The sequence below is a fragment of the Haematobia irritans genome, chromosome 1 (genome assembly GCF_050003625.1).
Source record: "Haematobia irritans isolate KBUSLIRL chromosome 1, ASM5000362v1, whole genome shotgun sequence".
Classification (NCBI taxonomy): Eukaryota; Metazoa; Arthropoda; class Insecta; order Diptera; family Muscidae; genus Haematobia; species Haematobia irritans.
Window position 1 is genome coordinate 77,821,537 of NC_134397.1, and position 18,540 is coordinate 77,840,076.

The 18,540-nt window shown below is 34.2% G+C and overlaps 1 protein-coding gene across 1 annotated transcript in view; it reads right to left on the minus strand.

The window, feature by feature from the left end:
* Orco (odorant receptor co-receptor) overlaps window positions 1-18,540 on the minus strand; it is a 99,139-nt gene that overhangs the window by 37,724 nt on the left and 42,875 nt on the right. The window contains exon 7 of the mRNA XM_075290900.1: window positions 240-444. Coding sequence (XP_075147015.1) covers window positions 240-444 — 205 coding nt within the window. The remainder of the gene's footprint in view (window positions 1-239; window positions 445-18,540) is intronic.

The following is an 18,540-nucleotide window of genomic DNA, read 5'->3' on the forward strand; positions in this document are numbered from 1 at the left end:
ACCAAAATTTAGATACTGCTCCAATAGAAATGTAATGGCTGATTTTCTGTGTTTGAAAACTTCATTCAAATTTATTACGAATATGTCTAACAGCCTTACGAGTCCGGAGATATCATCCTAATTTTTTTTTACCCAGCGTCTGGGAAATTTTGCTCAAGGGCCACGTTTTTTCATTTGTAAATTTTTTTGAGTGTACCCGTGTATGTGTGCGTGTATGCTTCTTTAACTCTGTGGCTTACCTCTTCAATTAAGCGATTGCCAAAAATACAGAAATGAAACACTTGGGCCAAAGCATAACCCAAATAGCCGATCACAGTAAACGCATAGACATCCACACCAGTGATTTTGGTTGCCTGGTAAGCCAACAGTGTTAATTTAATGGTCGATGTCAACATGTGTAGCAGCAGGGCGGCGCCATATGTATCCCCAATAGCAGCTACCAACCTGTAAAGGGAGACGAGTAAATATCCAAGATAAGTAAACAACAGTTGAAAATTTTATATACAAAAGATTCAATATTAATAAAAGCAAATAGTTATTGGCAAATGAAATATAGAAGGCGAAAGGACTTTTCTCTTAGAGAATGTTAAAATTGCATGGCACGAGACAGTCGTGATTGCTTACACCCGTAGTTGTCATTCTCCACTTATGACGATCGAAGGATCCAAAAGCAAATTCTAAGATTCAAGAAATTAGAGAGCCGCTGTATTGAAATGGTTGAAATGCATGCAAAGGGTCGTGGTTCAGAATCAGGTTTGGAACATCAAAAATGTTTATCGCTATTCAGAAATGCTAGTGACATTTCTGAGTATTTTAAATCTTTAATAGTCTAAGTGGGCTGCCACCAAATCTAACCTAACATAGACACTGGCTTTGCCAACACTCCTGACTTTCATAGTACATAAAGGAAAACGAATAAATTAAAATTTGTGTCCTAGAATCAAGTATGCAAAACCTAAATTCAACCGCGAACTGTGTCTTAACTGTGTCCTTACTTCAATTCTCCGTTTCTTTGGCTCGGAATCAATACCAAAATCATTAGTGTAAAGATAAAATCTTTGGAACCGGACATGTGTTTTTCAGTGTACACTCAAAAAAAAGTTTACTTGGATCAAAAGATTTTGACCTTCCCTTAAAGATTTTGGTTTTGATTCCGAGCCAAAGATGCGGCTTCTTTAAAATAAAGACATTTTTAGCAACCTATCTGGCTTTAAATCTAGGATCAATAAATATAAAATTGAGATAGAATTCCATTTATCGGATTTTCATCCTCTTTTTGCGGCATATTCATTCAAGCTATTCACGTACAAATAAATGACACTTTAGGTTAGGTTATGTTAGGCTATGTGGCAGCCCGATGTATCAGGCTCACTTAGACTATTCAGTCCATTGTGATACCACAGTGGTGAACTTCTCTCTGTTAAGCTCAATGACAAGGGACCTCCTTTTTATAGCCGAGTCAGAACGGCGTTCCACATTGCAATGAAACCACTTAGAGAAGCTTTGAAACCCTCAGAAATGTCACCAGCATTACTGAGGTGGGATAATCCACCGCTGAAAAACTTTTTTGGTGTTCGGTCGTAGCAGGAATCGAACCCACGACCTTGTGTATGCAAGGCGGGCATGCTAACCATTGCACCACGGTGGCTCCCTAACTTTAAAAATCACAATTATAACAGATACATCAATGTACAAAATGTTTTCTTATTTCCAAATAAACTTTAAACCAAAGATGCTAATTCTTCAAAATAAGTCTTAGCCTATATTTAAAGCTCATTTATCTTAAATTTAAAGATTCAATATTTTAGTTAATTTAAGGACGATTTCTTTAAATAAAAAATGTGTTTCTTTACTTTAAGGAAAATTGGCCTTAGTTCAAAGATATACGACTTTAACGGAGGGACGCAAATATCCAAAATGTGTGTCCTAAATTTAATAAAAAAAAAATAAGTTCATAATCTTTGATTTAAAATTTGAAAATTGAGAATCCTAAAATTTAGGTTGCGTAATCTTAAATATTACGTAAATATTTTTCAGTGTAGATACATTATTTTAATTTCTAGTTCAGTGCAAATGTTTGACATTTGTATACATGCAATTGTCTACACTCTGTCATTGGCTTGCATAACAGGTTGGCTAATAAGTCTGACAAAAAAAGACATTTTTTTTTGTCAAAATTCGTTTTTATTATTCAACATAGTTCCCTTCAAAAGCGATACAACGATTATAACGACCTTCCAATTTTTTGGTAGTACTCCTTCGGTTTTGCCTCAAAATAGGCCTCAGTTTTGGCGATCACCTCTTCATTGCAGCCAAATTTTTTCCCTGCGAGCATCCTTTTAAGGTCTGAGAACAAGAAAAAGTCGCTGGGGCCAGATCTGGAGAATATGGTGGGTGGGGAAGCAATTCGAAGCCCAATTCATGAATTTTTGCCATCCTTCTCAATGACTTGTGGCACGGTGCGTTGTCTTGGTGGAACAACACTTTTTTCTTCTTAATATGGGGCCGTTTTGCCGCGATTTCGACCTTCAAACGCTCCAATAACGCCATATAATAGTCACTGTTGATGGTTTTTCCCTTCTCAAGATAATCGATAAAAAATATTCCATGCACATCCCAAAAAACAGAGGCCATTACTTTGCCAGCGGGCTTTTGAGTCTTTCCACGCTTCGGAGACGGTTCACCGGTCGCTGTCCACTCAGCCGACTGTCGATTGGACTCAGTGTAGGAGCCATTGGAGTGTAGTGATGGAGCCATGTTTCATCCATTGTCACATATCGACGGAAAAACTCGGGTGTATTACGAGTTAACAGCTGAAAACACCGCTCAGAATCATCAACACGTTATTGTTTTTGCTCAAATGTGAGCTCGCGCGGCACCCATTTTGCACAGAGCTTCCGCATATCCAAATATTGATGAATGATATGACCAACACGTTCCTTTGATATCTTTAAGGATTCTGCTATCTCGATCAACTTCATTTTACGGTTATTCAAAATCATTTTGTGGATTTTTTGATGTTTTCGTCGGTAACCACCTCATTTCACCACGCTTGAATTTTGTATACCAATCAATTATTGTTAATTTCCCTGGGGCAGAGTCCGGAAACTCATTACACTCAAAAAAAAAGTGAACTCTCTATTTCACTAAAGCCAATTTAACTTTATTTTAGTTCATGGAATTATTATGATTTTGGAGAAAGTTTCCTTTACTCTAATAATTTTTTGTGTACGTTAGTTAAATTAACTAAAAAAAAAACTAACTAAATTCGTGCCTTCCACAAAATAGTTCAGAATTTCTTTAAATTTATAAATTTTACCAAAAATGCATCCATCATGAACTTCGTATGTCACTAAAGACATTCTTGCAATTTTGAACTTCAAGTTTTTCCTTCAAAGTACAAAATTTTCTTTAACAAGTGAAAAAACTTAGTTATGTCCAATAAATTTTCCTGAATTTGTGGAAAAATATTTACTTATTTTTATGACCTCGGCATGATGCCAACGTTTGTAATACTGTTTAGCTAAAATTTTCTACAAATATTCAAAACTTTCTAAAATTAACCGAAAGTTTTCTTCCTGGTGGGTTCACTGTTTTTTCAGTGTATCAAGCCAAGTTTTTGCTTCCACTGCATTTTTTCCCTTCAGAAAACAGTATTTTATCAAAACACGAAATTCCCTTTTTTCCATTTTTTTACAATAACAAAAGTTGCTTCACAAAAGACGCTCTATCTCACAAACTACTTGACTTACAGACGTCAAATTTTGACACGAATCATTTAATACTAGCGACGCCATCTATGTGTAAGACCGGGAACTTATCAGCAAATCTGTTATATGGATAGGATTTTATAGTCAAACAAAAAATTATGATTTAAGTACACTCAAAAAAAAAAATTATTTGGATCCAAAATTTTGACCTTCCCTTAAGGATTTTGGTATTGCATTCGAGCCATAGAATCACTTCTTTAAAAAGAAGACTTTTTTAGCGACATATCTGGCTGTAAATCTAGGATCAATAGAATTAAAATTCGGAGACAGATCTCATTTATCAAATTTTCATTCTCTTTTCGCGGTATATTAATAAAGCTATTCACTTACAACCAAAAATCAGTTTAAAAATCAAAATTACGACGACGACAAAGTAAAAACTGTTTTCTTAATTCCAAAAAAGATGCTAAACCCAAAAAAAAAAGTCTTAACCTACATTTGAAGCGTTTGTTATCTTAAATCTAAAGATTCAATATTGCAGTTAACTTAGGGACGATTTCGTGAAATTATAAATGTGTTTCTTTACTTTAAGGAAAATTTGCCTTAGTTCAAAGACATGCGACATTAACAGCGGAATGCAAATTTACACAATTTAATGAAAAACAAGTAAGGGAAGTCTAAAGTCGGGCGGGGCCGACTATATTATACCCTGCACCACTTTGTAGATCTAAATTTTCGATACAATATCACATCCGTCAAATGTGTTGGGGGCTATATATAAAGGTTTGTCCCAAATACATACATTTAAATATCACTCGATTTGGACAGAATTTGATAGACTTTTACAAAATCTATAGACTCAAAATTTAAGTTGGCTAATGCACTAGGGTGGAACACAATTTTAGTAAAAAAAATATGGGAAACATTTAAATCTGAAGCAATTTTAAGGAAACTTCGCAAAAGTTTATTTATGATTTATCGCTCGATATATATGTATTAGAAGTTTAGGAAAATTAGAGTCATTTTTACAACTTTTCGACTAAGCAGTGCCGATTTAACAAGGAAAATGTTGGTATTTTGACCATTTTTGTCGAAATCAGAAAAACTATATATGGGAGCTATATCTAAATCTGAACCGATTTCAACCAAATTTGGCACACATAGCTACAATGCTAATTCTACTTCCTGTGCAAAATTTCAACTAATTCGGAGCAAAAAGTTGGCCTCTTTGGCAAATGAGTGTAAATCGGTCGAAAGCTATATATGGGAGCTATATCTAAATCTGAACCGATTTCAACCAAATTTGACACGCATAGCTATAATGCTAATTCTACTCTCTGTGCAAAATTTCAACTAAATCGGAGCAAAACATTGGCCTCTGTGGGCAAATGAGTGTAAATCGGGCGAAAGCTATATATGGGAGCTATATCTAAATCTGAACCGATTTGGCTGATATTTTGCAAGTTTTTCGAGATTGTTAAAATATTCGAATGTACGGAAGATCGGTTGATATACACGCCAATTATGACCAGATCGGTGAAAAATATATATGGCAGCTATATCTAAATCTGAACCGATTTTTTCCAAAATCAATAGGGATCGTCTCTGAGCCGAAACAGGCCCCTATACCAAATTTTAGGACAATCGGACTAAAACTGCGAGCTGTACTTTGCACACAAAAATACATCAACAGACAGACAGACAGACAAACAGACAGACGGACATCGCTAAATCGACTAGAATTTAATTCTAAGACGATCGGTATACTAAACGATGGGTCTCAGACTTTTCCTTCTTGGCGTTACATACAAATGCACAAACTTATTATACCCTGTACCACAGTAGTGGTGAAGGGTACAAAAATTTTGAAGCAAAGATTACAAACTTTTTTTTAATTAAAATTTCATTATTTTAAGGAAATTTTCCTTAACATTTTGTAAATTGGGCATTCTAAAATGAAGGTTATGTTATCTTCAATATGACGTAAATATTTGTTCAGTGTAGGAACTGTGCAAAATATTTTTTTCAGAAATGAAATCACCATCAGATTGCATATGCTCAGCTCAACATTTTGGAAGTTCTTTTTAAGTCATTCTCATTAAGTCATACACTGAAAAAAAGCATGACCAGTTCCAAAGATTTACTTTTACAATTTTGGTATTAATTTCGAAGCGAAGAATACAAGTAATGATACTTTTAAGACACAACTCTCTTTTAAATTTGGGTTTTGTGTACTTGCTTCTAGGAAGCAATTTTTAATTTTTGTTTTTTTTTCAGCTTTTTTTCTTCATATGCTATCAAAGTCCTTTAAAAAAGAGTTAACGAAAACTTTATTTTCCAAATTCAGACTCCTCTTCCAGTAGAAATTATACTATGTTTCAAGTAAAAAACATCTTTAAAATAATGTGTTGAAAAAATTGTCCTATTTTTGAACGATTTTTTGTTTTGTAGTCAAGATGCAAAAAGACAACAAGTTTAAAGACAAGTTCACTAATTTTAAAGAATTTTTATGAATTATTAAAGTCAAGTTGACCTTAGTCCAAAAATTTGTTCTTTCATGTTATGATATCCATTTTAAATCAAATCACTTAATTATAAGGACAATACGACTTTATTGAAAAGTTTATCGACGTTTGGACATGGAAAAAAACTTTACATTAGAGAAATGCGTCTTCTATGCTAAGCAAAATTTGAATTCGTATTTTAAAGACATGAAATCTTTGGTATTACGACAATATTTTTTTTCAATGTAATAACTCACAAAAAAAGAATGCAATTACGGAGTCACAAACAGGATGGAAATAGCCAAGTAAAATTGGCAAAAATTCTGTTTTGTAGGGTCCATATTAAAATTGACGTCAAAGCAAAAAATACAAACAAAATTACAAGCACTTTTTTCCTAAGTCAGCTAAATTTGATAGCTTATAACTGACAAAAAATGGATGCAATTACAGAGTCACAAACCGATTAAAAAATTCAACCCCGTAACCGTTCTTTTCGGCCAACTCAATATATAATATGGACATTATTAAGTTTATACTAGTTTAGAAATAAATTTTATTATCTGAATTGTTCTGGTACAAAATAGGGAAAACTGAAAACCTCAAATTTCAAAAGTGTACTGCTTTTGTGTGTGTGTGTTTGTCAGGATAGACAAATCAATTTAGAATGTGAATTTTATTTGATTGCTAATCTAATGTACTAAAATATTTATGCAATGTATATTTATTTAAAAAAATCCTATAAATAACAAGAACGGAAACAAGAAACTTAACCAATTATATTAAAGCTACAAGTATTGCGTATAGAACCCGTCTAGCTAGTACAATAACCTGCAATTAAATCTGTGAATACTATTGACTAAATTATCACATTGAAGAAATTTCCATTGGCTTGTGCGTCACTCAGACATACAGTCTGGATCAAAGTTTCAAATGGGCGAATGTATCATACTCGTATATCGAATGTTTATTAATTTCAAGAATCAATATTGCTAACGTTTAAAGATTTTGACCTTTCTTTTAATGATTGTGGCATTGACATAGAGGCAACATTTTAAAGCGAGACAAACATATTAAATTCCGTAGTTATTTTCAGCTCGCATAACTCCACAAATTGTATTAATTTCATGATTTCCCAAAGGGTCTCTTACGGTCTCAAGATCATTCAAATCATTGCGCAGCATTTAGTTCTGTGCCATACTTTATACATTTTTATTAGTAGTTTCCTATTGAAATGAAATCGTAATTCATATTTTAAGGCGCTATATTTAATTATTATAATTATAATTATATGAGATTTTTCATCTTAATATTCTTGTCCAATAAGTTCGAATAAATATTGTAAGAATATGTACAAAATTATTACTATTTTTTATTTTAGAAACTATTTCGTTTTGACGCATTTCTCATTAATGAAATCGTCTGCATCTGCCAATGTTGTTCTTGTTTATCATATCGAACCATATTTGTTTGGTATCGTTACAACCCTTGCAATTCTCCCATCGAATATTTGCCATCATAAGAGCCTTCTCACGCAGTAAGAGCTTGCAGGTAGCCAAAGGCATAACAACAAATTCTAGTTCAAGTGGAATATGTAAGTTAGTTCCTACACGGATGAAAAAGACTGTTTTTCATATGTTTGGCTATAAACATTATATGTTTGGAACACAAATTTTTAAACACAATATTTTTGAGTGCAAGCATATAATGTTCATAAACTAGCATAACATGTTTGGGACATATATGTTAATATGTTAGAACATATTATGTTTGGGACATAAAATGTTTTTAAATATAATATGCTTGGATGCAAACATATATTAATTTAGAAATAGCCTATAAACATATATGTGTTTAGTAGCTTGGAGCGCTATTTAACAGGGAGCGATATTGAATTAAGTTGGTGGTTGTTGCTTGTTATTACAAAATTAACATTTTATTTTTCCTTGGGCAATTGATCAGCTACTTCTTTGATCCTTACAAACTGTGTGGTCCGCTGTTCGAATCCCCGTCCGGCAAAAGGTAAAATTAAAATAAAAAAAATCATACAATTGAATAATTTCTTCTACAATGTTTGTATTACAGGAAAAGGTGCTAAGAACTAAAAAATCTCGTGGAAGTGAGAAAGATGTGGGGGAATATACAATTGGGCAGAAACAAAATTTTGAGCATTCAGGTCGAAAACCTATGTTGTTAGCACCTATATTACCTGTTTATTTTCATAATTCATTATGATTGTAAATATATAAATAAATAAATAAAATTTTGAGCACAATATTGTTTGGGAGAATTTTTTTAAGCATATAATATTTTTGGGTGCAAAATGCTTCCAAACATATTATATGTTCACATAATAACATATTGTTTTTTGGAAGACAACATTCGGATGCAAAAATACAAAATGTTTGGAAATTGACTACCCAAACATATATTGTTTAGACCAATATGCTTTCAAACATATTATATATTGGAAGAGATCAAACATATAAATGTTTGGGCAATAGCCAAAAATGTATATGCTTGAAGCAAAATATGTTTGGGAGTATATGTTACAGAAGCGATTTTTTGTGAGCGTGTAGCCTTGCTAACTCATCCGCTTCGCAGTATGATCCTATGGCCCTCCACCATAGGATGGGGGTATATTAACTTTGTCATTCCGTTTGTAACACATCGAAATATTGCTCTAAGACCCCATAAAGTATATATATTCTGGGTCGTGGTGAAATTCTGAGTCGATCTGAGCATGTCCGTCCGTCCGTCTGTTGAAATCACGCTAACTTCCGAACGAAACAAGCTATCGACTTGAAACTTGGCACAAGTAGTTGTTATTGATGTAGGTCGGATGGTATTGCAAATGGGTCATATCGGTCCACTTTTACGTATAGCCCCCATATAAACGTACCCCCAAATTTGGCTTGCGAGGCCTCTAAGAGAAGCAAATTTCATCCGATCCGGCTGAAATTTGGTACATGGTGTTAGTATATAGTCTCTAACAACCATGCAAAAATTGGTCCATATCGGTCCATAATTATATATAGCCCCCATATAAACCGATCTCCCGATTTGGCTGGCGAGGCCTCTAAGAGAAGCAAATTTAATCCGATCCGGCTGAAATTTGGTACATGGTGTTAGTATATGGTCTCTAACAACCATGCAAAAATTGGTCCACATCGGTTCATAATTATATATAGCCCCCATATAAACCGATCCCCAGATTTGACCTACGGAGCCCCTTGGAAGAGCAAAATTCATCCGATTCGGTTGAAATTTGGTACGTGATGTTAGTATATGGTATCCAACAACCATGCAGGAATTGGTTCATATCAGTCCATAATTATATATAGCACCCATATAAACCGATCCCCAGATTTGACCTCCGGTGCCTTTTGGAAAAGCAAAATTCATCCGATCTGGTTGAAATTTTGTTCGTGGTCCATATCAGTCCATAATCATATATAGCCCCATATAAACCGATCCCGAGATTTGGTTTTGGAGCCTCTTGGAGGAGCAAATTTCATTCGAGTCAGTTGAAATTTGGTACATTGTGCTAGTATATGACCGTTAACAACCATGCCTAACTAGGTCCATATCGGTCTATAGTTATATATAGCCCTCAGATAAATCTATCCCCAATCACACAAAATTGGTCCATATCAATAATTGTATATAGCCCCCATATAAGCGACCCCCATATTTCAATTCTGGCTCCCTACGTACCGTGCAATAGTCCATATCGATTCGTAATTATTTGTAGACTTACCTACACATACTTTTTAATTTGTCTAATGGATACCACGTATGGACTAACTCACAATTTAGAAAACGATTTAAGATACCACAACCCAAGTAATTCGATTGTGGATGACAGTCTTTCGTAGAAGTTTCTACGCAATCCATGGTACATAAGATTCGGCCTGGCCGAACTTACGGCTGTTTATACTTGTTTTAGAAAATATTTAGTTTTGACGCATTTCTCATTAATGAAATCGTCTGCATTTGCAAATGTTGTTCTAGTTTATCATATCAAACCATATTTGCTTGGTATCGTTACAACCCTTGCAATTCTCCCATCGAATATTTGCCATCATAACAGCCTTCGCACGTAGTAAGAGATTGCAGGTAGCCAGAGGCATACCAACAGATTCTAGTTCCCCTGGAATATGTATGGTAGTTCCTAGCCTTACTAACTCATCCGCTTCGCAGTTCCTCCGGTATGTTCCTTATGACCCATATTAGGTGAATATTGTACTGCTCAGCCATCTTGTTGAGAGATTTGCGGCAGTCGATGGCCATTTTCGAGTTAAAGAACACAGAATCCAAGGATTTTATTACAGGTTGAGTGTCTGAGTATATATTAATGCCACCATTTGTTGGAACATTACTCCTCAGCCAATTCGCCACCTCTCTTATTGCTAATATTTCAACCTGAACAAGTATATACGGCCGTAAGTTCGCCCAGGCTGAATCTTATGTATCTATAGAAATAAAATTTTTATTTTCTATAGAAATAAAATTTTGACAAAATTTTCTATAGAAATAAAATTTTGACAAAATTTACTATAGAAATAACATTTTGACAATGTTTTCCATAAAAATAAAATTTTGGTAGATTATTTTTGGCTCGAGTGGCTACCATGAATATGAACCGATATGGACCAATTTTTCTGCGATTGGGGATCGGCTATATATAACTATAGACCGATATGGACCAATTTTGGCATGAATATTAGCGGCCTTATACTAACACCACGTTGCAAATTTCAACTCCTCCAAGAGGCTCCGGAGGACAAATCTGGGAATCGATTTATATGGGGGCTATATATAATTATGGACCGATATGGACCAATTTTTGCATGTTCATTAGAGAACATATACCAACACTATGTACCAAATTTCAGCCGGATCGGAGGAATTTGCTTCTCTTAGAGGCTCCGCAAGCCAAATCGGGGGATCGGTTTATATGGGGGCTATATGTAATTATGGACCGATATGGACCAATTTTTGCATGGTTGTTAGAGAACATATACTAACACCATGTACCAAATTTCAGCCGGTTCGGATGAAATTTGGTTCTCTTAGAGGCTCCGAAAGCCAAATCGGGGGATCGGTTTATATGGGGGCTATATGTAATTATGGACCGATATGGACCAGTTTTTCCATGTTTGTTAGAGACCATATACTAACACCATGTAAAATTTCAGCCGGATCGGAGTTGCTTCGTTTAGAGCGATCGCAAGCCAAATTTGGGGGTCCGTTTATATGGGGCTATACGTAAAAGTGGACCGATATGGCCCATTTGCAATACCATCCGACCTACATCAATAACAACTACTTGTGCCAAGTTTCAAGTCGATAGCTTGTTTCGTTCGGAAGTTAGCGTGATTTCAACAGACGGACGGACGGACGGACATGCTCAGATCGACTCAGAATTTCACCACGACCCAGAATATATATACTTTATGGGGTCTTAGAGCAATATTTCGATGTGTTACAAACGGAATGACAAAGTTAATATACCCCCATCCTATGGTGGAGGGTATAAAAAAAGCCGATTAAATACGTATATAATTCAGTTCGACAAAATTTTCTATAGAAATAAAATTTTGACAAAATTTATATACAAATAACATTTTGACAAAATTTTCAATAGAAATAAAATTTTGACAAAACTTTCTATAGAAATCAAATTTTGAAAAAAAATCTATAGTAATAAAATTTTCTATAGAAATAAAATTTTGAAAAAATTTTCTATAGAAATAAAATTTTGACATTTTCTATAGAAATTAAATTTTGACAAAACTTTCTATAGTAATAAAATTTTGACAAAATTTTCTATAGAAATAAAACTCTGGTAGATTATTTTTGGTGATGTGGACCAATTTTTGTGTAATTGGGCATCGGCTATATATAACTATAGACCGATATGGACCAATTTTTGCATGGCTATTTAGCGGCCATATACTAGCGCAATGTACCAAATTTCAACGCAATCGGATGAATTTTGCTCCTCCAAGAGGTTCCGGAGGTCAAATCTGGCGATCAATTTATATGGGGGCTATATGTAATTATGGACCGATATGTACAAATTTTTGCATAGTTGTTAGAGACCATATACTAACACCACGTATCAAATTTAAACCAGATCGGATTAAATTTGCTCTTCAAATCTGGGGATCGGTTTATATGGAGTCTATATATAATTATGGACCGATATGGACCAATTTTTTCATGGTTGTTAGAGACCATATACTAACACCACATACCAAATTTTAACCGGATCGGCTGAATTTTGCTCCTCCAAGAGGCTCCGAAAGCCAAATTTGGGGTCCGTTTATATGGGCGCTATATGTAAAAGTGGTCCGAAATGGCCCATTTGCAATACCATCCGACCTACATCAATAACAACTACTTGTGCCAAGATTCAAGTCGATAGTTTGTTTTGTTCGGAAGTTAGCGTGATTTCAACATACGGACGGACATGCTTAGATCGAATCAGAATTTCACTACGATCCAGAATATATATACTTTATGGGGTCTTAGAGCACTACAGTTATTAAGTAATCTTTTCGCTATTCGAAATTCCAGATCTTTAGAATATACTCCGAAACCCACTTGTCCATCCAATTTGGAGCCATCAGTGTAGAAATCTATATATCGTTTATTCGCCGGGGCCTGTGTGCACCACGCGTCACTGTTGGGAATTAGAGTATCAAACTTTTTGTCGAAAAGTGGTTTCGCCAGAGTGTAATCTACTACGTTAGGCACATCTGGCATTATTTTGAGGACCGAACTGTGATCGTACCTTTTTCCGACCTCAGCGATAGCTCGCGCAACCGCACAGCCGTTGTTGCAGTTGACTGTTTGGCCAAAAAAAAGGCCATAGATGCAGCATGACATTAAGGGAATCTGTTCCTGTCTTACTGAATGCGCCAGAGATACACAGGCACGCCATACGCTGAACTTTATCTAAACCTGTCGGCCGCTAAAGTGCAGGCCACCAGACTACAACACCGTATGGCATTATAGGTCTAACCAGTGTATCGTGCTAATGCACAATTTTCGGTTTTAGTCCCCACGTTTTTTCTATTGACTTTTTGCACGAGTACAAAGCTACCGTGGCTTTTCTCGCCCTTTCTTCAATATTAAGCTTAAAGTTCAGCCTCCTGTCCAAAATAACGCCAAGGTATTTAGCACACTCACCAAAGGGAATTTAAATACCCCCTAAGGATATGGGCTTAACCGTGGGAGTTTGCGATCTTTGCAGTACATCACTAGTTCTGTCTTTGCAGGATTTACCCCAAGACCATCCTCTTTCTCCCATTTCTCAATCATCCGGAGGGCTCTCTGTATAATATCTCTGATTGTGGATGGAAAGTTTCCCCTGGCTGCTAGAGCCACATCATCTGCGTATGCCACCGTTTATCCTTTCTTTTCCTAGGGAAATCAGAAGGTTATTTATAGCAACATTCCAAAGAAGAGGCGATAGAACTCCTCCTTGGGGAGTTACCAGTGTGGCTGAAATACGTCTCTTCATTAGAAGTTCGTCTAACAGTCTATGTATACCTGGATCAACATTCAGAGTCAGTCCATTTAATATTGAGCTCGGATGGTCGTTATTGAATGCCCCTTCACTCAAAAAAAAGTTTTGACCTTCCTTTAAGGATTTTGGTATTGATTCCGAGCTAAAGATGGGGGTTCTTTAAAATAAGGAAATTTTTTTGCGATCTATCTGGCTTTAAATCTAGGACCTATAAAATTAATATTAGAATATAGATCTCATTTATCGAATTGCCCTTCTATTTTTCCGGTATATTAATAAAGCTATTCACGTACAAACAAATGCCAGTTTAAAAATCCAAATTATGATGGATACTTCGAAGTAAAAAATATTTTCTTAATTCCAAACAAAAAAAAAAAATAATAATAAACTAAAACGCTTAATCCTCAAAATAAGTCTTAGACTATATTTGAAGCATTTATATCTTAAATCTAAAGATTCAATATTTCAGTTAATTTAAGGACGATTTCTTTAAATAAGAAATGTCTTTCTTTACTTGAAGGAAAATTTGCCTTAGTTTAAAGACATGCAACTTTAACGAAGGGACGCAAATTTTCAAAATGTATGTCCTAAATTTAATTAAAAAAATTTTTTGAAGCAAAGATTATAAACTTTCTTTTAATTAAAATTTCATTATTTTAAAGAAATTGTCCTTAATAGTGTGTAAATTGCGCGTCCTAAAATTGAGGTTGCGTAATCGTTAATATTACGTAAAATTTTTTTTCAGTGTTCGATGTCTATAAACGCCACGATTGTGTATTCATTGACAGATAGTGAGCTTTCAACAAAGCTGACTAGTTCATGCAATGTGGTCTCAGTAGACCTGCTCTTCGAGAATGCATGCTGTCGTCTCGAGAGCAAATTTAAATGGACGCTAGTTCTAAGATAAATATCTATCATCCTCTCCAAAGTCTTAAGTAGGAATGAGGACAACCTGATTGGTTGGAAATACTTCGCACTCGAGTCAGAGGCTTTTCCCGCTTTAGGTATGAAAACGACTTTTGTTTCCCTCCACTTTCCGCGAATATATGCTGAATTGATACATCCTGTTTATATCGCCGACAACCAAGGGATAATTCTGCCAGTCACTGCTTGTAACTCCATCGGAGTAATTCCATCAGGTCCGGGGGATTTGAATGGTTCAAAACTATATAAAACCCAATTTATTCTAGATTCCGATACAATTACCTCTATAGGTAGTGACCGCTGCGGTGCCGCCAGAACATGGTTCAACCATCTGATTTCCAGGAAAATGTGTGCCTCCTCACTGGACATTGTCCAATTGCCCTCCAATGTTTTAATGAAACCAGAAGCTGAGTTAGTGGATGCTAATACCTTCCGTAGTCTGGAAGCCTCGGTCGTATTCTCAATACTGCTGCAGTAATCATTCCAAGAGTTCTGCAGTATGGTCTCATATGCCCATAACAAAGTCCCTGAGTACCTACAATTTACTACTGGTATGATATCAACCGAATATACATCATTATCCCCAGCAAAATTCGTGATGTCCTATATGTACTATATATGACAATCACGGTTGCCACAGTTGGTAGAATTCGACCAAAAATGGTAGATTTTTTACGGTTTGGTAGATTGGTAGAATTCTTGATGTTTTGGTAGATTTTGAAAAAAATTTAACGAAGAGGTAAATTTTCTATAGAAACAAAATTTTGACAAAATTTTCTATTGAAATAAATAAATCAAATTTTGACACAATTTTCTATAGCAATAACATTTTGACAAAATTTTCTATAGAAATAAAATTTTGACAAAATTTTCTATTGAAATAAAATATTGACAAAATTTTCTATAGAAATAAAATATTGGCAACATTTTCTATAGAAATAAAATTTTGACAAAATTTTCTATGGAAATAAAATTGTGACAATATTTTCTATGGAAATACAATTTTGACAATATTTTCTACACCCTCACAAAAAATCGCCTCTGTAACATATACTCCCAAACATATTTTGCTTCAAGCATATACATTTTTGGGTATTGCCCAAACATTTATATGTTTGATCTCTACCAATATATAATATGTTTGAAAGCATATTGGTCTAAACAATATATGTTTGGGTAGTCTAAGTTCCAAACATTTTGTATTTTTGCATCCAAATTCAATAATGTTGTCTTCCAAAAAACAATATGTTATTATGCATTTTGCACCCAAAAATGTTATATGCTTTAAAAAAATTCTCCCAAACAATATTGTGCTCAAAATTTTATTTATTGATTTATATATTTACAATCATAATGAATTATGAAAATAAACAGGTAATATAGGTGCTAACAACATAGGTTTTCGACCTGAATGCTCAAAATTTTGTTTCTGGCCAATTGTATATTCCCCGACATCTTTCTCACTTCCACGAGATTTTTTAGTTCTTAGCACCTTTTTCTGTAATACAAACATTGTAGAAGAAATTATTCAATTTTATGATTTTTTTTTTTATTTTAATTTTACCTTTTCCGGACGGGGATTCGAACAGCGGACCACACAGTTTGTAAGGATCAAAGAAGTAGCTGATCAATTGCCCAAGGAAAAATAAAATGTTAATTTTGTAATAACAAGCAACAACCACCAACTTAATCCAATATCGCTCCCCGTTAAATAGCGCTCCAAGCTACTAAACACATATATGTTTATAGGCTATTTCTAAATTAATATATGTTTGCATTCAAGCATATTATATTTACAAACATTTTATGTCCCAAACATAATATGTTCTAACATATTAACATATATGTCCCAAACATGTTATGCTAGTTTATGAACATTATATGCTTGCACTCAAAAATATTGTGTTTAAATTTTGGAAGATTTTTTTTGGGTCGAGTGGCAATTGTGATGACAATCCATTATGTAGAGATGTTTTCGAAAGAAAATTGTTGTATGTGTGGTTGCTATTTAAGATTCGGCCAGACCGATCTCTTATATGCACTTGCACTTGTTTTAACAACTCCTTGCGGAATTTTCAAAATGTGGAGTTCGGTTTATATAAATTTTTCGCACAAGTTAGATAAATATTCCCATAAAAAAGTTTACTTTGTTGTGTACAGAATTTCAACCTCTTGTGGATAAAAACATTTCTTTTAAGTCGTCCATTTTCTAAATGTACTTTTATTTTCTTGCGTTTTCGTAATGGATATTTTTCGGTCAGAACCCTTAATTACTGAAATGGATACAGGCACTCTAATGAGAACATTTTGTGTAATTTATACTTTCATATGCATTTTTCATTACATCGATTAATGACCTTCGAACCTATAATTGCATCCATTATAAAATATTTAAAGAATAATTTTGGGTTGGCAGGTGAATAGATAAAAAAATCAAGGTAGAGATATTTAATATTTAAATTACGGTCATGGTCATTTGTGGCTTACGCCACTACGACAACAACAATAAAATTGCCATGTTCGGTCAAAACGAAGCTCATATAACCTCCAATATGGAGAATTTGGCATTGCGAAAGAAAATCTCTGAAACCGATCGGAATGAAAATGTTATATACACTCAAAACAAGTGAACCCTACGTGGCAGTAAAATTATACACAAACGAAGAATACAAATTTATTAAATTCGTGTCTTCCATAAAATAATTTAGAAAATTTTTCAAGTTTGTAAATGTTATCAATCAGAGATGGTCTGTCGAAAACTGCGACGTATTTGACATACGACGTATTTTATTATACCTCCAAAACGTCTTAAACCTACCTAGCAAAAAAAAAAAGCGTCGCCATAAAAGTAGTGAAAATGTTCATTTTGGATCCGGAAGTGGTGCAAAATTGGAGCAGAAGCGATGAATTTAACATGGGCTTGTCATAAGACGAATGTCCACCATTTCAATAGCCGTTGCACTGAATATGCATCGCTTCTTAAGGTGAGATGAGAATTCAGTGTTCTGGATGTGAATTAAAAAAAAATATGTGATATTGTGACAAATAAATAAATTTAAAATTTCTTTTATGATCAAATCAAATATTTTCCAAAACTCGCAAGTTTTCTAGAATGGATTAAAAACTTTTTCGGCAAAATTTAAATAATTTGTATCATTTTATTAATTCTTAATCTGTTTTTAACATATTTGAAACAAAAAAGTTTAAATTTCCCATTAAAAGTATGAAAAAATTGATTCACATGAACTTCCTTTGTAGTTAAAATAACGAACATTTTTGGGAGAACAAATTTTGAAAGTGCTTTTAAAGTTGTGCCTTTAGAAGAACTTCCAAGTGTTTTGCTGGGTATGTAAAATATATATAAATTTTTGAAATATATAAATGTTAATTTTTTGGGCAATTTTTCTAATGATGAATGGCTTAATCGCAAAAAGTTTGTGATTTTTCCAATTAGACTTGTTCCGGTCATCGCAAATCGCAAAAATTTTCCGGTTTCGAATCGATGAGACGTGCCTCTGCGAATTCAAAATAAATTAATCAAATCGTAAAGCTTGTATCAAACATGCTTAACAATAAATTGCTATATGTCTTGGCAGTAAATCAAAAATATAAAATATCGAAATAATGTACTTGTAAAGTAATAATCGCGTATATTTTGGAGCGACCCCAATTTGACACAATCTACTGAAGGGAAATTTTGCGATTCGCATATCGTGTTCCAAATATTACAATTTTATTAAGAAACTGGTGAGAATGAAACTTAATGCAACACTGAGTAGCGTGGCACCATAATTATTTTGTAATTTTGCAGGCGTCTATGTATTTCGAAATAGGCAATTGCATTCGAAATAGGCAATTGCATTCA